Here is a 22590-nt window from a genome sequence, read left to right on the forward strand (position 1 = left end):
CATCCCATCTACTAATGCATCTGCCACTGTCTCAGCTTCCTGGTCTGGTAGTGCGTACGCCTCTGGCCATTTCATAAAATAATCCATAGACGTCAACACAAACCTGTTGCCCCTCTCTGAGCGTTGGAATGGCCCCATTACATCTACCCCCACCCTCTCCATTGGCCCTCCTACAGCTGAAGGGGAGCAATGGACCGACCTGGGGGACCCTTATGGGCAGAGCAAGCATCACAGCGACAACAAAAATCCTCTCCATCTCTCCTCACCCGACCCCAGTACATTTACATTTACATTTAGTCATTTAGCAGATGCTTTTATCCAAAGCGACTTACAAATGAGGACAAGGAAGCAATTTACACAACTATAAGAGCAATAATGAATAAGTGCTATAGGCAAGTTTCAGGTCTGTAAAGTCTAAGAAGGAAAGTATTAGTACTTTTTTTTTTGTTGAGTACAATTAGTAATATATCCAGAAAGGAAATTGCAGATTATGAAGTGAAGTGGAGACTAAATAGTTTTTAGTCGTTTCTTGAAAACAACGAGTGACTCTGCCGTTTTGATGCCATTAGGGAGTTCATTCCAGCAACTGGGCAGATTGAACGCGAGCGTTCGGGAACATCAGAGCTTTGATTTGATGCTAGCAGCAACTGGCAGCCAGTGCAAACGGATGAGTAGCGGAGTGACATGTGCTCTTTTAGGTTCATTAAAGACCACTCGTGCTGCAGCGTTTTGGAGCAGCTGAAGAGGATTGATAGAGTTAGCTGGAAGCCCCGCTAGCAGAGAGTTGCAGTAGTCCAGTTTGGAGAGAACAAGAGCTTGAACAAGGAGTTGAGCTGCATGTTCTGATAAGAAGGGTCGGATCTTTCTGATGTTATAGAGTGCGAATCTGCACGATCGAGCAGTTCTAGAAATGTGTCAGAGAAGTTTAGTTGGTCATCAATCGTTACTCCAAGGCTTTTCACCATTTTGGATGCAGTAATGGTTGCCCCATCCATCTGGATTGAAAAGTCATAGTGTAGAGTCGGGTTGGCAGAAACTACAAGCATTTCCGTTTTCGCGAGGTTAAGCTGAAGATGATGATCTTTCATCCAGTGTGAAATGTCCAACAGGCAGGCTGAGATACGAGCTGAAACCGAGGGATCATCAGGATGAAAAGAGAGGTATCCCCAGTAAAAGCATAGCCTCATGTGGTTAAGTGTTTTTGTAGACACCAAAGTGTCCAGACCCCACTGTACCATGGGAAGCCCCAATAACCCCTTTACGCAACACTTTTGGTACCACCACCTGCCACCTTTCATCCCCAGTGGTGGGGTCTTTCCCCCCTCTCTCCAACCACCCATCCCTGCAAACGCAAGTTGGCCCATTAAGTTTTTGTGGACAGTGACAGAACGGCCACTTCCTCCCACGGTGGTCGTTGTTGGGCTTGGGCCCACTGGATTACGTGCTGCAGGTCTACATCTTCTTCTTGCAGCCGCTTCCAGTCCTCTATGCCCACAACCTCCATTGCCGCACACACCAGTGTACCCCCACACTTACAATCCGCAGAATTCTCCCCCACATCAATGTTCCCCAGCTCTCTGTCCCTGGCTTTCTTCTTGTCGCAGTAGTGACACCCAGCTATCGCACATGGCTCAACACTGCACGGTGAACTACCTTTATGTTGTACGCCTGAAGTTCTTCAATCCAGCATGCCAATTGGCCCTCTGGCTCTTTAAATGCCATAAGCCACTGGAGAGCAAAATCGTCAGTGTGTACAGTGAAATGTAACCCGCACAGGTAATACTTAAAATGGACAGAAAAAACCCTTCACAAACCTCCTGTAATATGAAGCCAAGCCAAGAAAAAATTTAAGCTGCTGTGCTGTGGTGGGAGCAGGCCAATTGCTCACAACCTGCACCTTCTCTTCCACTGTGCCAATTCCCTGTCCCCCCAATTTGTGTCCTAGAAATGTCAACTCCCTCCTAAACAATTTACATTTTTCTGGGTACAGCTTCAAGCCAGCCTCACTCACACGAACCAGTACATGAGTGAGGGATTTCAGTGAGGTTTGAAAAGAGCTACCATGGACCAGTTTGTCATCTAAATACACCAGACACTAAGACCTTGGAATACCTGACACCACCTTGTCCATTAACCTTGCAAACGTGGCAGGCACATTGCAGAGACCGAAACAGAGCACCCGAAACTGCCACAATCTTCGACTTGTACAAAAATCTGTTTTAGGCCTTGCATCAGGTGCAAGCGGTACCTGCCAATAGCCAGAACGGAGGTCCAAAGAAGTGTACCACAAGGACCCCACCACAAGGTCAAGTGACTCGTCAACCCGTGGAATGGGGTAGGAGTCCTTTCTGTTCACCTCATTAAGGCATCTGTAGTCAACACAAAATCTCCACTGCCGCCCCTTCTTAAGCACTAAGACTATCGGTGCACCCCATGCACTCTTTGCGGGCTCAATTATTCTTGCTTGAGCCATTTCTGTCAAGGCCTTATCAGCAACGTATTGTCGTACTAAGGGGAGTCTCTGTGGTCGCAGCCTAATGGCTGTGGCATCTCCAGTCTCTATTTCATGTTGCACTAGGTGTGTTTGCCCCACATCTCCCTCCCTAAATGCAAAACAGTGGTTGAAATTAAATAACAAATCCCAAAACTGCTTCTGTTGACACTCATCCAAGCCCTCACAATTTTTACGCCATAACTCTTTTAGATCCCCCAACCCTGTCTCCCCCCCAAGATAGGAAACCAGAGTGCTGGTTTCCGGCCCTTGTATGTCAAGGGATTGTGGGGCCACCCTGGGATAGACCACAGGCAGGACATGGGTTAAGGGAGTAGGAGAATTGTTTACCCCTTGATGACTGTTTGCAGCTTTGTTGTGGTTTAGCAAGTGTGATAGATTCTCCCCCACATTAGGGTTCCCAGGAGATGTTTTGGCCTCTAGGAGACCTGTAAAAGACATGCCCATGTTATTTCCAGTGGACATGATAACCTCAGGACCTTCAGAGCGGAGCATGCCATTCTTTAAGTCTAACTGACAACCTGAACTTCTTTGGAAGTCTAGCCCTAGAATACAAGGGTTCTGGACAGAAGCACCCACACAGTGACTTCCCTCCAGTGAGCTCAACCTCCCCTTTACCCTTTATTGGTGCGAGTTCCCCTGTCACTGTGGATAACCGCACAGTGGTGGGCTCCAGTCTGGCATTGGTTGGTACCAAATGTGGTTTTATGACCGTCACAGTAGAGCCTGTATCCACCAATGCCACTCATGGAACTCCTTCTACTAAAATTGGTACATGGCAAAAATCACTAACACATGTTCGACCTATCACAACTACAGATGCTTTTGGCCCATATTTCCCCTCCCCCAACAGAACATGTTTTATCTCTGATTGACAAACTTCTTTGCCCCCTGAAGGAAAAGTCACATGGCTGGGAGGAGAGTTGGGGGTCTGCACGTCCCTGCTTATGCGGACCCCTGGCTGTTTCCCTGGTTCACCGCTAGATTAGGACACTGACTAAATGTCCAGTTTGCCCACAACCCCAACAAACCCTTGGTCTAGTGCGAAGACATTGCTCTGGTTACAGTGTCACAGATCTAATTAACTCAGTTATCTCTGACACCCAGGCTGGTCTTTCACTTAACCCCTCCCCCACACCAGCAGACCTTACTGGAACAATTTTGTGATGACTCTCTTCTAATGTAAGGGTTCCACAAACAATCCCTCTCTTTAAAGACATCTCTAAAGCATCCTGTAGGGTTTGTGGGTGGGCAAGTTGTGTTTGTCTGCGGAGCTCCACAGGGGTAAGAACCTGAACGAACTGGTCTCTTGCAAGCTTCCCTTGCACAGAGGGAGGCATGTGGGCATATGCACGTCGAGTCAGATTCTCAATGTCATTTGCCAAAACTCTCAGCTGCTCTCTTGGAAGCCTGTGTCTATTATGCAGTTTAGAACGCAGGAGGCCTGCCTGCCTAATTGGCCAAACCGTCATTTCAGAGCGCAGACAAGTGCATTATAGTCATGTCTGTGTTCAGGGCTAAGAAGTAACAAGCAGGACAGGGCATCATCAGGAAGGCACATAGCCAATTCAGGACCTTTGAGCCCCCAGCTTGAGCCAGCAATTCAAATTGCACATGAAAAGCATCCCAATCAGCTTTACCTGAAAATTTGGGTGTTTTAACAGTTACTATAGCTGTAGTGCTGCGGCCGCCACTGCATTTGCTTCCGTCGGCCGGCAACGCAGATCCGCAAGGGCTGCCATGTTTATTTACTTCGTCAGGCAGCGCAACTCCATTGGCACAGTCATATTTAATTTTATCCACAACCAGCAGGGTTTCAAAGGTGCCGCCTAAACCTTTTCAAACATGCCACAATATTCACAAGATTTAAACATGTAGATTATTTAAGGTAGGCAAATGCGGTGATTACTAATGGTGTAGGTATATTTTGCAGCCAGTTAAGACCAGTGATTTTGTCCTCTCATAGTATACAGTAAAGTTTTCCGGAGTTGTTTAAATTCAAGAATAAATTATTGAATGTTTCTCTCACGACAGTGCAAGCAGTCAGCTGCAAAGCCAAGCAAAAGTAGGCTTAAATAAAAAAAAAAAATAAAAATAATGCAAAAACGCATACAAGCAAAAGTCAAATCCTGGACATTTTAGGACATTTAGAATCCTGGCCAGACAAATTTTTAAGTCACAAAAAGGTATGTCTTTGTGGGTCTGCAGTGCGGGGATGCTGACAGTTCACAGGCGCACAGAACGAAATGTGTAAGGAGAGAGGATTTTCCACTACATCAATCACTACATCGGATGTTTGGTTAAATTAGGCGGATACAAAATTGTGTAGAAGATTGATTATAACTGTAAAAAATGTGTCACTAAATATACTTAAACGGCCCGCCCAAGTAAAGTATAGTCAGCTTTTACTTGGCCCACATGCCGCAGTGAATTACGGTACATGACTGGACCAAGTCTGGCTTCCGGGCAAGGGCCAAACACAGACCATATCTGGGCCAGGTCTTAGCCAAGTTAGTAACCCATAACAGGCCCTGAACTGGGCCAGTTATGGCACATGAATGGTCATTGTCTGGAAGCCAGACTTGGTCCAGTCATGTACCGTAATTCACTGCGGCATGTGGGCCAGGCAAAAGGCTGATTGTGTGGGCCAGAGCTGGGCCAGAGAAATTTTGCTATGTGGGCCATAACTGGCCCTCAACCGGACCAGATCAAGATAATATTTGGAACCAAAACTGAGCCATAATTAAACCATGTTAAGACCAGTCTTTAACCAGAGAGCCCAAAAGTGAGCCACACCTAAGCCTAATCCACATGAACTAAACCTGCAGCCAAACTAAACCCTTCCCAGATCAAATCACAACAATGACTGTTCTGAACAATATTTATTATTTCACATTTAAGAAAACATGACAAAACAAGGGAAATCATCATACTGTAAATCTTTAACATCAGAACACACAGCATTTTGCACTCTTTTAAGTTGCAAATCCCATATAAGCAAGTTCTTCAACCAGTTTTCTCCTGATTCTCCTTTCGCTTCTGTCTCTCTTTCCTGCCACCATCCCTATCTGGGGCCAGATATAGCCATTTTTTGATGGTTGAGTCCATGTCTTTTTCTGAGGCTTCAGATGTCAGGCGGTTTCGTCTCACAGCCGCTGAAACAGTGGCTTTCAATGTTTTTCATTAGCATTTTTATCAACAGTTAAAAAAAAAAAACATTATTGGAAACATTAACTCTTGTATTTGTTGCTATTAGTTTTTCCTACTATGAAAGTCAAATACATGTTTTCTGCTTTTTTCAAAACATTTTATTTGGTGTTTAATAGAAAAAAAAAAATCATAAAGATTTGGAACCATTTGAGGAGAGTAATTGTACACTAATTTTTGTGTGAACTATCCCTTTAAATCTATTTCTCTAACCTGTTTACTCTTTTAACTTAACATTAATAGTTTAGGCATGAAACAAACTTATCTAAAATTGCCTATTTATTCACATGCACATAAAAATAGAGAGCTTTCTTATCCACGTAAGCACATAATGTATACAGCATACTCAAATTTGATATATCTTAGCTTTAATTAAGCATATTTCCTCATAATTTAGGCTTCGTTTTTGTTCATAATACAAATATAATACATGAAAGATCTCCCTTTCCAATGCATGCATGCATGCGTGCGTGCGTGCTAGAGAGGGGTGTGATTTTATAATACATTTTGAATCATTCCAAGTGATCGTTCTGTTTTTGATTGAAATGCCCTTCATCTCTCGCTTTATTACGTAAACAGCAACTTTGCAAGGGCTATGGGTTAACATCACAGCACGAAAATGGTCCAACTTTTAATGAGATAATCTCAGTAACGTTCGATAAGGATAAACAAAACTAATAAATATCCTTAAATTGTGTTATACCGTGTCTTCTGTTAATTTACATATTATTTTGGAGTTTATTTATCATTATGTGCCACTTAACATGAGATAAATTAACTTTAGCTAACGTTAAAGAATATTTATCGAGCTTATGGGTATACACTGACAACCACGCCGATGACATTTACATTTCCGACGATGAAACTGATAACTGATCTGAAACAATATATTAGAAATCCAATTATTACTTACCAAAATGCCTTTGCTCCAGTTATGCCTTGTTCAGACTGCGTGATTTTAACCCCGATTTTGGCTCGCCGACAGGTTTTGAGAAATCGCAGACAAATGCCTGAAATCACAGGCAAATCGCTGCTCGTGCACGTGAGTGACAATCACACAGTATGAACTATCAAAGACGCGATCTGAGAGAATCGCAGATGAGTCGCCGATGCCTGTGAGATATTTGGCGTGCTAAATATCTGGAGCTGTCGGCGATTCAAATCATGCCGTGTGAATTGAGTTTTGACTGAAAATAACATCAGCCATCGCCTACAGCCAATGAGAGAGCAGCTTTCACTTGTGTGTGTGTGTGTGTGTACCTGCTGCAGGAAAGCGGGAGGCTGGGGGAGAAGTTAAAAGCGCTCTTTTTCGGTTTATTTGGACCCACGAAATGGAGGAAAAACTAGTGGAGGTTTGACAGGACTCAGGAGCAACCGTGTCTGTTTGACGTTTCATACAGAAAGAAATTAGTTTTTTATCAACTTAAGTTGAGAAGAAATGGCTAATTCCCTTTAAACCCAGGTGAGCAAACATGTACATGTTCTACCCCATTAAAGGCTTCTTTCTCATTATGTCGTTAATAACAAAATATATACTACATGTTTTTGGCTGTGAGACGTAGTTTGGACGAAGTTGTCGGCGATTCTCCCTATAAAGTCATGCAATGTGAATGTCCATGTCGCCGATCCATCTTGCAGTGTAAACAAAGCAGCGACGAAACGCCAGCCCAGATAGTCATGCAGTGTGAAAACATCAGTGACACGACTACTTTGAAAATCATGCAGTCTGACCTCGGCATTAAGTCCACGACCGTTGGTGAAGTGCGTACAAGTGGCCGCCCGCCGTCACCGTCCTCTTCAATAGATCCAAGAGTATTTTTCAAATTAGAAGTTTTGTTTCGTTGTTTTTTAATCGTGGTTAAAATTAACCAAGCTAGCTAAATCAGCAGACTGACGTTACACATCGTTCACTGGAAGAAAATATATTTGAAAACTGAACAGAAAACCGAGAGTCACGACCAATGGTTACGACTGCAATATCATATTGCTAAACCCATAAAGCATTGCGCATTAGGCGCGCTACGGGCGCGCTTTTTCTCTAAACAACCTGATTGTTAGATTTGGATTTTAAAATTTTTTCTGGTGTTTGTGCATGAGACAAGCAGCACAAAAACAATTGACAACATTTTAACACTCCCGTCTGTATATTATGGTATATCATCATTGGTTAATAATAATATATTTAGCAAAATAATAATTTGAATAATAAAAAAAAATGTAATGTAGGGTAAATTTAGTTGCAACATACAAGAAAGAATAGATTAATTCAAATAATTCAATCTTGATTGTTTCCTAGATTAAAATAAATGCATTAGAAGATGCAAGTGGAAGATGGAATGACTGTGTATTTAAATATTTTTTTACTCGAAAAAATATTTTTATGTATTTTAAATGTGGTTCCAGAAAGGCCAAACTTATGTGGGCCACAGATCAGTTTTGAACATCTGGGCCAAATACTACATTTGACATCTGGCCCATGTCTTGTCTGCCGCCTTCAAGACGGTGCCACCTCTGCCAAACCTGGGCCATGTTTGGCCCACATGCTGTATGCCAGTGCCGGATGAATGCCTGATGTGCCAGATTTGTGCCAAATCTAGGCCAGAATTCTTTGCTACCTGGGGAGATGATCAGGGCTGTGTTGATGTGGTATTGATGGCTGTGTAGGGAGATGGTCAGGGCTGTGTTGATGTGGTATTGATGGCTGTGTTGGGAGATGGTCTGGGCTGTGTTGATTTGGTATTGATGGCAGTGTAGGGAGATGGTCCGGGCTGTGTTTATGTGGTTTTGACGACTGTGTAGGGAGATGGTCCGGGGAGGTGTGAGGTGTCTGGTCAAAGGTGTCAAATCTACAGTAGAACATATTCAGCTTGTTTGCAAGATGTTTATTGTTGTCGATGCTGGGGGACGGTATCTTGTAATTAGTAAAACCTTTTAAGCCTCTCCACACTGATGCAGGGTCATTAGCTGAAAACTGGTTTTGCAGCTTTTTGGCATAGTTTTCTTAGCCACACCAATCTCCTTTCAATGTGTTCCTGGCTTGATTGCACCAGATCCTGTCACCACTCCTGTAGGCATCCTCTCTGGCCTGACGAAGCTGTCTGAGTTTAGGTATGAACCATGGTTTATCATTGTTAAATGATAAGTAGGTGCTGGTAGGGATGCATACCTCCTTACAGAAACTAAAACCTCCTTACAGATGTATGATGTTACAGTCTCTGTGAGCTCGTCCAAGTCTGTGGCTGCAGCTTCAAAAACACTTCATTCAGTGCATTCAAAATAGGCTTGTAGGACCTGCTCTGTGTCATTGGTCTATCTCTTAACTGTCCTTATTACTGGCTAAGTAGTTTTAAGTTTTTGCCTGTATTTTGGTATAAGATAACCCAGGCAGTGGTCGGAGAGTCCTAGAGCTACTTTGGCGACAGAGCAACATGTATCCTTTATTGTGGTGTAGCAATGGTCCAAAACGTTAATCTCTCTGATGCGGCATGTAATCAGCTGTTTGAATTTAGGCAGCTCATGTGTGAGTTTTGCCTGATTAAAGTCCCCAAGTATGATAAAAACAGAGTCTGGGTGTTGTTGTTCTGTCTCTGTGATCAGATCAGCCAGCTGTTGCAGCGCAGTACTCATGTGTGCTTGCGGTGGAATGTAAACATAGACGAGAAAATTCTCTTGGTGAATGAAAAGGCTAACAGTTAATAAAAAGCACTTCCACATCAGGACAGCACATCTTCCTCAACACAGTTACATCTGTACACCACCTTCTGTTGATGTAAAAGCATGTCCCACCGCCGCGCGTTTTGCCTGTTGACTCTGTATCGCGGTCTGCTCTGTACAGCTGAAGGTCCGGTAGGTGTTATGCACTGTCCGGAATGGCTTCTTTAGCCAGGTTTCCATAAAACACAGCGCAGCAGAGTTGTTAAAGTTCTTGTTTTAGCGTGTGAGCAGAAGTAGTTTGTCCATTTTGTTAGGAAGAGAGCAGAGATTCGCCAGATGGATGCTGGGCAGCACCATTCTTAAGCCGTGCTGTCTCAGCCTGAAACAAGCGCGCCGGCACGCTTGCACGTCTTGTAGCGTTTTCACAGTGCGGCTGCTCCTCCGACTATAATGTTCCGCAAAATGCCAGGGAAATCAAAATTCAGTTCTTGATCAGTTGGTGTGCACTGCCAAATGTTCAGCAGCTCTGGTGTAACTGATCGTGTTTGATAAACATAAGACAGGATAGACTTAACAAAAACAGTGCAAACACTTGGGAGCTCCACACCACATCCACATCTGCGGCATCATCTATCTATCTATCTATCTATCTATCTATCTATCTATCTATCTATCTATCTATCTATCTATCTATCTATCTATCTATCTATCTATCTATCTATCTATCTATATCTATCTATCTATCTATCTATCTATCTATCTATCTATCTATCTATCTATCTATCTATCTATCTATCTATCTATATTTTACACTTATTTTACTCATTTTTACGCTTATTTATTTTACAACACAATAGACATAATAAAAATACCAATAAGAATAAAAACAATAATATTAATAATAATAATATATATATATAAATTTTATATTTTTGAGAATTTTTATTAATTTTTAGACAGTCAAAAGTTTACATACATTTCCTTGGTATTATTTAGCTGTGCTTTTAAACTGTATAACTTTGGTCAAATGTTTTGGGTATCATTCCTCAAGCTTCTCACAATAGTTTGAAAGAAGCAAGCATTTTCAAATCTGCCCACATATTTTCTATAGGATTGAGTTCAAGGCTTTGTGATTAAAACATTTACATTAAAACATTAAAAACATTTAGTCTGTTGTCCTAAAAAGCACATTTTAACTAATTTGTCAGATCATGCTTAGGGTCATGCTTTGTTTGAAAAACTTATTTGTTGCCAAGTTTTCATTTCCTGGCGGATGTCTTGAGATATTGCTTCAGTATTTCTACATCATGTGCCACATTGTAATCTAGCTTTTTTGTTGATTCTGGCTTGTTGATTTTTCCCATGTTGTCACACAAGGAAGCAGTGTATTTAAGGTTTTCCTTAAATACTATTATACAGTTTTGCCTCCAATTAACTCAATATATATTACTCAATATTATTCAATTTGTACAGTATTTCCTACAATGTTTTTTTTCTGCGGAATGTCTTTTTTGTTAGCTGAAATAAAAGCAATTCTGAAGTCAATATTACTAAATTATATATATATATATATATATATATATATATATATATATATATATATATATATATTATAATTGTTTTTTATTATTATTATTGTCTTTATAACAAACCACTGCTGTCCAAAGACTTGCCTAATTGTCCTAAACATAAAAACCTACTTAATTTGATAAATTGCATTTTAAGCTGAATACTAGTATATTGCAAAATAATTAGAAAACACCTCATGTATTATTATAAATTACTTATATTACCTATATATATTATCACCATGGCAAAGGCAAAAGACATTAGTCATTAGAAATTAGTTCGTTTTTAAAATATAATATAGCTACTATATATATATATATATATATATATATATATATATATATATAGTAATTAAAGAATTTAAATTTTACAGCAGTGCATTAAATTCCATGTTTTGCACAAAGCTCCCCTCAAAAAAAGAAAAACCTACATGTATTTTTACGAAGGCTGTTATTTTACTTTTACACTTTTTTAATGGTACTGCTAAATACTTTGAACAACAATACTTAAAGTTTTGACATATTATCCCATTAAGTTAATATTTAAATTTCACAGAATATTTTACAACATTGATTACAACATTATTGGATTAAATATTCTTAAAACTTTTTTTTTTTAAATCATATTTTTTAAAAACTTTTTACAGGTGGTGTGTACATCCCGTTTTTATTCCACAAATCAAACGTATGAATGTAATGTTGCTTTGACACAATCGCTATAGAAATAAAGGTCATTTGACTTGTTTTGGCAGGGTACCAAGGGCATCTCAAAACAAACTTTTAAGAGTTTGAGTTCTCTGTTGGCTGGTCAGCGGCTGCAGAAATTCAGACAGCAGACAAACCTTCAGAGTCTTCGAGACAGCCTGACACTAGAGGTCACCAGACGAGTCAAAAGCCTACAGAAGAGCTCGGGGAAACCAACACCCAACACTTTGAAACAGAGTAGGCAGATGTGTTATTTATCATGCCACCACACCACCACAAACTCATTCATCTTACTTATCCCCTTTCATGCCATTTCTGTTTGGTTACCGCTCTTCTGAACCAAGATCAGTCAAACTTGTACATTGTTTTAAAGGGGGGAAGAAAACTTCAACCCCATTGAATGAAAAAAGCCTTAGATCCAGGCAGGACTCAAAGGCGTCCGATCGGAGGGAGAAAAGCCAGCAGCCACAAACACTTCTTCCAACACCAACCCCACGGTCCAAAGCACCACCTCCAAATCAAACTCCAAAAATTCTTGCAAAAAAGAACAGGTAAATGTTCAGAAACATTTTAAAAAGAAAACATGAAATGGAATTGTGCCAAAGTTGAGGGGCAAAGCTGCTTTTAGCTATAATAAATATTTCCTCAGGCTTATCAGTGTGGGTTTAATGAGTATGTTTCTCTCTTCAGCACACCACCTTTCAGTTCTGATGAAGAGTCAGTTGAGGACACTGCTTATATTACCAGCTCAAGGGGAAATTTGTCCTCTTCTGTGCGTGTTGTTCAATCAGGATCACTGCTGAACCCTACAACCGAGCCTGATTGGACAGACAGTGAGCTGTCAGAAGATTTAGACTTACCAAAAATCTACAAAACGCGCAATCCTCAAGGTAAGCAAATGGCATAATTCTATATTTTAAATTAATTTGCTTTTGGATTGTTGCAGAAAATAAGCTTTGGGGCCCACAAATATCTATACATATTTACACATTTTCTTGATAATATTATAAATCAACAACTTTTTATATGCTTAGTGTTATTGTGAGAATTGAAAGGTTATGAAGAAGCTTACACTGTGGGTTGCTTGGTAGGAAGATCAACAACATTAAGCTTGTGACAACTCTCTTAGTCTTAAAAAATAAAATTTAAAGTCACCTAAAATCGTAAGTGGGATTACCTTTGACGTGAGAATATTAATCTGTATTCCACTTAAGCAACGTTTAGCCATTTTTACAGAAACAAATCACAATTTTTCAAATCACAATGGCCGTTAATTTTAGTTTACAACACAATGGACATATTAAAAATAATAATAATAATAATAATAACAATAATATTAAGAATAATTTATTCCTTCATTTTCTTGTTGGCTTAGTCCCTTTATTGATCCGGGGTCGCCACAGCGGAATGAACCGCCAACTTATCCAGCAAGTTTTTACATAGCTGATGCCCTTCCAGCCGCAACCCATCTCTGGGAAAAAAATAATAATAATACTTTATATATATATATATATATATATATATATATATATATATATATATATATATATATATATACAGTTGAAGTCAGAATTATTGGCCCCCCTGAATTATTAGCGTCCCTGTTTATTTTTTTTCTCCCCAATTTCTGTTTAATGGAGGGAAGATTGTTTCAGCACATTTCTAAGCATAATAGTTTTAAAAACCTATTTCTAATAACTGATTTATTTTATCTTTGCCATGATGAAAGTAAATAATATTTTACTTGATATTTTTCAAGACACTTCTATACAGCTTAAAGTGACATTTAAAGGCTTAACTAGGTTAATAAGGGGAACTAGGTAGGTTAGAGTAATTCAGTAAGTTATTGTATAATGATGGTTTGTTCTGTAGACTATCGAAAAAAATTAGCTTAAAAGGGCTAATAATATTGTCCCAAAAATAGTTTTTGAAAAATTACAAACAGTTTTTTTTCTAACCGAAATAAAACAAATAAGACTTTCTCCAGAAGAAAAAAATATTATTGGTTTCATATATATTTTACTGGTTATAAACATATGTAAAAAGCATTATATGCAAAGAAGCGGTCTACTAAGTTGTAAATAACTTTTGGGACATTCAATCATCATTCACCGTGACAGTTCTATGAAAAAAAAATTGCATTTCTTGTGACCACTAATTATTTTAATATTTTAAGGGGTGGTCCACTGCAATATTATATTGTAAACTTTTGTTGATGTGTAATGTAGCTGTGCAAATATAAACAACATCTTTGAATGTAACATGTTCATGTGAGTTAACTTAGCAAAGCTTACAGCGAACAAATTTTGGGGACTACAAAAAATTACATCCAGGTTAGTGAGATCATGAACACTTCTGGTTACGCGCATTCACCATGCACAAACACCCTGTGCAGTGCAGGGCCGTGGCCATGTTGCTGTAGTGTTATAGCAGAGAAAACTGCTATTACCACAGAGCTTTTTCTGCTTCTGTATAAGTGCTTGCAATTACATTTATTTATGTTCCAGAAAATTACAAAAAAATATATAGCTAGCATTTGACAAAGGACAGCATCCAGAATCTCTCCTAATTCAGTGCTGGATTGGTCAAAACTTATTGAAGGAGCACCTCCAACTATAAAAGAAGCTGTGGATTGTGAGCCACAACCTGTAAATGTTATTATTTGTTAAAATTGGTCTATTACATGCATAGTGTCTAGCATTAACGGTATTTTATAGCAAGGACATAAACAAGAAACGGTAAATACTGTTTGACACTGTTAGCAATTTAGCTACAAATTTAGATTCCGTCCAACCGCTATACACACCCACAATCTTCACCAGCGATGCACTGTCTCTCTATGCAACTGCTTTCCCTGCATTCTACATGTGAAATAACAAACTCGCAAAGAAAATGTGAACCTTTCATATTACTTACACATATTTATTCCGAATATATATGTGAAAGACACTTGTCAGCTGTTACTTAAGAGAAAAGGCAAGAGGTTCAGCTGTGTCATTTTTATTTTCTATCTGATTTAAGCTGCCTTCACACCAGAGTTTGAGTTTGCGAAATTCTGTCGTACGGCTCTGCAAAAAGGGACAGGAATAAACAAGATGATTTGACATTTAAAAAGCAAGCGATTGCTCCATATTTTTAATTTCTGTTTAGAGAGGTCATGTTTTGATCCTCGATTGGGCTCACACAGTCAAGTGATGCGATTTCGCAGGTCAGAGTTCACCAAGCTTGAACTTTGTTTCCGGTCTGACGCATTCGCGTATGTATGAATGGAAGTCTATGGGAGGAAAAGCCCAGTGTGACCACAGCTTTAGACTCAAACTGATATGGCTTACAGCTACTCTGACTGATAGTATTTAGAGCAGAGGCAAAGCGCAACACTTTTCCTGGTGAATTGGAGCTGATCCACTACTCACAGCACATTATGTAAGATGACCAATCAGAGTCACTTGAGGGCGTGCCTTTCGGAGGAACTGAAAATATGACAGTCGTTTTCATGTTAGCTGAGTTACAGTACATAATCAAAGTTAGATATATGAAAAAATGACATGATTTTTTTTTTTTTTGCAAATGAAGCATGAGCACACATTCATCTTATTGTCAAGAGTCAGGTTTGATTAAATCTTCTCTGTTGTTCACTTCAGCTGTTCCTCCTTTTAATCAGCGCTAGCGCACATGCATTACTCACCTGTTTCTATATGATCCTATTTGCCTCTCTATATATCTTCCCTGTCTTGTTACACTTTGTCAGATTATTGTTTTCATTAAAGCCTACGGACATTCTCTTCATTCCAGTCAGTCCAGTCCTGTTACCTGGTTAATTATTTACTTTAATTTGCTTACCTGTGTTCTGCATTGTCTCTTTCGCTGTGGAAACCCAGCTCCTCATCTGCGCTCACCAGCTCCTGCCCTTGTTCAGCTCCGAAGGAGTAAAGCTGCGGCCACACTGGGCTTTTCCTCCCATAGACTTCCATTAATACGCACACGAATGCGTCTGACCAGAAACGCAGGGTCATGCGTTAAGTTTCACAGTTTGCTGCGGTACAAAGTTCAAGCTCGGTGAACTCTGACCTGCGAAATCGCATCACTTGACTGCGAATTTCACTTGACACCAACCAAGGATCAAAACATGACCTCTCTGGACAGAAATTTAAAACATGGAGCAATCGCTCGCTTTTTTAATGCCTAATAATCTTGTTTATCCCAACCCTTTACGCAACTTCGTACGACAGAATTTCACACACACAAACTCTAGTGTGACCGCAGCTTAGGCGGATTTTCTATTGCCCATTTACCAGTCTGCATTCTCCCAAGGGTTGTTGAGAAACGGCAGCTGCCTTCGTTCGTCAATATTATTAAATAAACTCTCTATATTTAAACTGCAACCACTCTGTTTTTTTTCTCTTTTTTTTGGTTTAAATACTTATGATTTGAAAGATAGTGGCAAAAGATAAATGTTTACAATTATTATTAATTCATATTTTGAGGCTTGACTTTTCTTGTTCTATGCATGACAATATTTGGTGTAAACTGGACAGGTAAAATGTATAGAAAAAATAAATAAATCTGTACAAGACATTTATCTTTATTATCGATCTTAAAACCTCATTTTAACCTTTGTCCCTTATGTATTTCATCATATTTCAGAATTTTTTTTGTGTCAAAAAATTCAAATAAATCTTGAATTCCTATTCTTGTCGAATGAAACTTTCTGTAGCATGTAGAAAACTCACTGACTTTTATTGCAGTATTAGTCAGCTAACTTGAATGGTTTATAATTACAGGTTCTGTTGTACAAACACTGACAAGAAGTTTGGAAAGACAGCTAAGCACACCACTCAAAACTCCTGTGGGTGGGACTAGAGTTTTGCCACCATCCAGCACAACTCCTCGCCCTGCTATTGTGAAACAGCAAGCGGTAAAATAAATAAATAAAAAACTAAAATTTAAGTAATTTCCATACCTGTTGAATTCCAAAGTTAAAAAGCAACAATAAAATTAGTTTTTAAAGAAGAAGTTCACTTCATTGATGAAAATGTCCCGATAAATTACTCACTTGTTTAGTTTTTAAGGAAAACAATACAGATTTTTTTCTTCATATATAAACTCTTATGGTGTTTAGTGGTTTGAACATCCAAATTGATGTTTCAATGCAGCTTCAAAAAGCTCAGAATTATCCAAGCTATGAAATAACGACTTTATCTAACCAGTCTGTCTTTTACTTAATAAAAAATATTTATATAAATAAATATTAAATATTTATATAATAAATATATAAAGCTTGCATCCTAAAGCTAGTACAAGATGAGTTTTTGTGGTTAAAAAAAAAGATAAATGTTTTTTTTTTATGTTAAATTTAAATGTTTTAATTGTTTATTTAGTCATTCTGAAAGAGAAAAAAATCCTTTATTTGCTGTCTTTAGAATTGGAATGAAAGTTGTGTGTTTTACCCTTGTTCTAGCTTTCTGATGAAGAGAGTAATTCAGAGCTGTCATCTATAGAAGAGCTCACAGGCCGCCGGGCAGGAGGACACAAAAGTTTAGAAGTCGATAGGACATCAGGGACCAGTGCATGGAGTTCTATGACAAGCAGACAAGGATTATGGTGAAGTGTGTGGTGTAGCTTTTGAAATAAATTCAAGTTTTCACTCTGAACCCAAATCTTCTAGCAGACTTAAGAATTTACAAATGCAATTACGAAAGATCAATAATTGTTAAGGGCTTTTGCAGGCTATTGAATACATGTGTACCTGCAAATTGTAGTCAAACATCAGTTATTACTTGTTTTTGTGCTATTGTGAAAGCTTTAGGTGTTAGTGTTTATGTTAGTGCCAAACATAGTCCAGGATACAGTTATTGTTTTGCGAATATTTGTGAAGAAGTTAGTACAAATTTAGAATGAATCACTGGGTTTGTGGGTTAATGATATTTAAAAGGTAATTCAAATTTGATATAAATCTGATTCTAATACTACATAGCTTTTATCAACCATGAATTATGAGAAAAAACGTGTGGCTATAAATATAAAGCTGCTGTGTATCAGTTGTGACTTTACATTTAAAACACTGAAGTAAAATGTGGACAAAAAGTACTTAAATATAAAAGGATTTTTGCTTTACTTTTGAATGTGCTACACACAAAAGACCTGTGATTTTACACAATCAGTTTTGGTAACAGATTTGTGCACTTTCTTATTTTTTGTTCTTGATCATCTACTTGCTACTAAAATATTTAAAGTCTCATTCATGATAATTGTAAAGGTAACCATAACAATAACTATATTATCTCAGTATAAGCATGCTACATTATTATATTGCATGTCTGCTGCTTTAAATACTCAAGCTCTTAAAAAAAACATTATTTATTAAATGCCCCCTCCTTTTTTGTTTTGGAATATTATCTTTTATTGTGTAATGTCAGTGTTTATGAAGGTAAAATGTCTGCAAAGCCTTAAAGATAAACTTGGATTAAAAATAATGGAAATAATTTAATTGACTGTTGAAATGAGTCATCAGCATTTCTTTTAGTTTAACTTCTGTAACTGATCTAATTGTATATGTAACACATTTGCATAAAGCCCTAAATCTATTACTTAAGTGCCCTTTATTTGTTTACAATGAGAACAATTGCAAAAGCTCAAAAAATATGTCATTGGTTATTATTCTCAAACTGTGATTTGAATTAAACAAATAATATAAGAGAAGATGAAGGTGTTTTTAAAACATGGATACATGGATTGAAATCTGATTGGCTATCAGTGTTTTCATACAGCATATCTTTCATTTTTTAGGCAAGACATGATCATACCTGTAAGTAAAACAATGCTTATAGCTCCAGTAAAGGTAAACTCAATACCAGTACAAAGTAGAACAAAATGCTTGCCGTGTTTGATGAAGATGAAACATAATAGTTGCAACAAATGAGTTGGCTTCAAGTTCTGACCAAAAAGGGACCATGCAGACCAAAATCCCCATGATTGCATGGCTGCATGTTCTTATTTCTCGGTCAACAGAGTAAGGTTCCTTGCCATTCTTATCAGTACACATTCATCTCAAAATGAGATTAAATGTTGAAATACACCCCATTCCGTTCCTCACTCGGCATCGCACAACCTGCCTTCCTACCGCTCATTCAGCAGGGGCCTGACGATTGTTTGTCCTATTTTACACGGTGACCTAGAATGGCTTGCATCCTCATAAAGAGACATAAAGGTTCCTGGCCTTTAAATTCTGTCTGTGCCTCTAAGCTCTGATAGCCTGAGCAGCTGCAATCATTGTGGGGCCTCCATTAGCGAAGTCTGAGAAAAGAACCTGAGCTGGGCAGTGTTGGCCAAGATGAAAGACTCTCCAGGGAAAATGGTGACAAATAGGGTGCCATTTACAGCCTTTTACCCATGGTTACCTGGCTTACTTCCTCTGTAACTCTTACACACTAACCACTAGATTGATGGCTAATTGCTATTACAGCTCTGCTGGCACTAGAGGGCGCACTGTGTACAGAACAAGCGCCTTGTATCACAGCAGGAAACAAATTTGCAGAGCACTTGATAAGAGTGTTTCTTTTCATTCTCTTTTCATTCTCCGAAGCCCCAAGCGGGAATAGTTTGTTTGTACTTCTCAACAGGCCTTGAGGATTTTGCACTGAAAGGGGGCCAGTCAAGAAGAGGACAATTAGGATTTTTACCCACATTTCACACTCGAAATAAGTGTTGAAACACCCAATCCATAGTTCCTCGCAATCTTTCTGTGTCCTTGTTCTTTATCTTCTGTCCATCCCGAAGCTCTATAATGCCAGGGCTGCCGCTTTCAGCTGACAGACAGAGGATTTCAAATCCACCAAGAAGAACGCCCAGGGGCCTGTCTTCAATGAGCTGCATCCACTAATACGCAACACCAAGCAGATGATACAACATCTAGCATGGAAAGACTGGGAAATGAAGAATTTTAGTGACATTGAAATGTTTTTGTTTTTTTTTTGCTTTCAAACCCAGAAAAATCACATATGCTGGAAACTGACGTACTCCCAATTGGTGCTGGATATGGAGGCAGAGGCAGTGCACGGGATTCTGGGCCCTACTGTATGCATAGGTTTCTAAGGTAATCCACCTTAGTCCACCTAGTTTCATGGGGGTCCCAATTGGTAGAAATAGCATTCTGTGCCCCTCCCTGACCAGACTTTTCTTTTCTTTATTTTTCCTCGTATTTGCGACAGACATGTCTAAGGCTCTCTAATGTTTTAGGATGCTGGAAGAAAATAAAGACCTTTTCTCTATTACCGATAGGCAGAGTTAATGTTTTGACCCTCAGGTCAGAGCCTCGCTGATAGTAAGGTCTTAGGGTGAATTTACTTAAGTTGTGTGGCTTTTCATCTTTACCATGAAACATAAACTCACTTCTGAAATCAACAAAAACACACTGCTACATATTATTGTCCAAAAATGTTTAATGCATCCTGGAGCTGCTTTCCATCATGCAGAGATGACGAGTCACTTGACAGCATATATAGTGGAGAGTGAAGATTCCTCCAGGAAGGCCGAGGTCCCCTGCAGTTGAAGGATGGACACAAACTTTGCTGACTCCAGAGCAATTAACCAATCAGGTCTGGCAATATGGTGTGACAGAGTATGCACATCACGGGCCGCTGCGACTCACATCTGTTATGCATTGAGACTGGCCAGATCTAAATTAGAGAGCCAATTAACTCTGCTAATAGCCCTCTCCAATTTAATCTGGGAGACAATGGGGGATTGAAGACGATGCTTTATTAAAGACGGGAGCTCACACAATATCCTCTTTCTGCTACGATTCGGAGGGCCTCCACTCACTGCCTTGTTTTTGCTTCAATTAGCCCACCGCCTCCCATGATTAAGTGCCTATAATTATTTTTCAATTAAGGCTTTGATCTGCAGTGTACTGTATACAGCTTCTTGGCACGACAGGAAGAATGAGGATGAGACAGTGAATTTGTTCCCTTTCTGTTTGGCGTTGATGGGGGTGCGGGAGAGATTATGTTTGCAGTGAGGACCCTCTGGGACGGACACTTCCTCTGCGCAAGAAGCTGATGAAAGAGCCACTCAGATTTAGTTCAGGCTTTAAAGTTGGCGTTTTTCCTGAAATTTCTAGGTTTGAGTTTGTTCAAGAATATGAATCATGCTAATAAGAGGATGTGGCTCGGCGGTATATGGTGCCCATTCCTCGCAAATTGCAGGTTTGGGTTCAATCCATGGCATCTCCATGACAATACTCAAGACTTCCAGTAAATTGGACTCTCCCGATTAGCAACTAATCCTGAATACACAGCACTCGCGAACTGCGGCATTGAAGGTGATGTAACTCTCTGGAAAGTTTTATGCTTTGAACTGTAAATCGATTCGGATAAAATGTGTTGAATGTTAAGTGACAAGTAAGGGAGGATTTTGGGCCAGTGAAAAATAGCCTCTGGTCTGTGAAAAGATAAAGATACAAAAGCCTCAAGAAAAATATTTAACCAAATACGATTTATATGTTAATCACACAAATGCATTAGGTTACATATCATGCATATAATCATGAAACAACCAGTCTCAAGAAATCATACAGAGACACTTAGCTGGCTTATTTTTAGTGGCTACATACTATATGTTGATCAATACTATACCATGTCTATTGAAAATTTTCAAAAGTGAGTCTGTATCAGAATATTAGGTTTAATTTAGATTTAATTTAATATTGAAAGATGTCCTTAATTAGTCTTTGCCTTCGCAAGCTCATTTTTATTTGCACTGTGGTGTGAAAAAAAAGTAAAAGTACAAATTTTTAATGTAGTCTTATGTAAAGCTGATTTTCATGTTTTTCAAACGTTTATTTGTGTGCTTTTTGCATTTTATTAAACTACAACAAAATATAGAAGAAAAAAAACACCAATCAATACAAAACAACAATAATTGATATAAAATACAATACATAAAAACCCTAACCTATGACAGAACAACCTAACAACAGAACACAGAGGCAACACAAATGCACATGAAAGCAAAATATAATTTTGCTGGTCAGGTAATGCATAACTAAAAGTAATTATAAATTACCATTGTTCTTATATTAACAGAAAAATGCATTATCCTGACTAGTTTTATTGTCAAATAATAGCTTGGTCACATTATTAAAACATTAGATATTATAAATGGTGAATGTCAATTACACTTAATCTTTAATTACTCTATGTTATTGACAGGAGTCACTGGTTATGCGTGCATTTCTTCCAATGCACTCAATGGGCTCTATTTTGACGGTCTATGTGCAGAGCGCAAAACGCAGGGCGCAAACGCTTTCAGGGCGTGTCAGAACGCATTTTTGTCAATTTAAGCATGGGAAAGTCCGCTTTGTGCCATGGCGCATAGTCTAAAAGGGTTGAGTTTATTTTCTTAATGAGTTATACGTGTGTTTTGAGAATAAACCAATAAGAGTCTCATCTCCCATTACCTTTAAGAGCCAGCTGCGTCGCGCCACGTAAAAGTTCACTTTCGCTTTTGCTCTCGTGGATAGGGAAACCTTTACGCACAGACATCAATTAGCCTATAAATAATTAATTTGGTTTGTTAAGCGCAAAGATTTGTTTCAAAACTATTTCTAAATTCAGTTCTAATTTCTAGCAAACGAATAAATGAACAATAATAACCAAGTGTGGTCAAAATACTGAGTTATTTCCAAATCATATGCCCCATATGATCTAAAACCTGACAGGTGGACAAATCTAAGCTTGTTTTTAATAAAACAAATATAAATATGGATATAATAAATTCTTAATAATAATATAATAAATACTGCTAATAATAATAACATTATACAAAAGCAAATTGAATGAACTGAAAAAGCCTCCCAAAATGAAGAAAGTAAGGCAGTGGTTTTTGAATCTTCATGAAGGCTAGAAATTAATATGTTTTGTAATATTTCATTTATATTTATATCCT

General features: G+C 38.6%; 1 protein-coding gene across 4 annotated transcripts in view; it reads left to right on the forward strand.

Moving 5' to 3' along the window:
- dzip1l (DAZ interacting zinc finger protein 1-like) overlaps positions 1–18233 on the forward strand; it is a 43568-nt gene extending 25335 nt beyond the window's left edge. For all 4 annotated transcript variants that reach the window (XM_068221721.2, XM_073952990.1, XM_073952989.1 and 1 more), the window contains exons 12-16: positions 11694–11883; positions 12020–12197; positions 12337–12536; positions 16428–16561; positions 17105–18233. In XM_068221721.2, the coding sequence (XP_068077822.1) occupies positions 11694–11883; positions 12020–12197; positions 12337–12536; positions 16428–16561; positions 17105–17251 (849 nt within the window). In that variant the 3' untranslated portion in view covers positions 17252–18233. The remainder of the gene's footprint in view (positions 1–11693; positions 11884–12019; positions 12198–12336; positions 12537–16427; positions 16562–17104) is intronic.
- The last annotated feature ends 4357 nt before the right edge of the window (positions 18234–22590 follow it).

This window comes from Danio rerio, chromosome 6 (assembly GCF_049306965.1).
Source record: "Danio rerio strain Tuebingen ecotype United States chromosome 6, GRCz12tu, whole genome shotgun sequence".
In the NCBI taxonomy this organism is placed as follows: domain Eukaryota; kingdom Metazoa; phylum Chordata; class Actinopteri; order Cypriniformes; family Danionidae; genus Danio; species Danio rerio.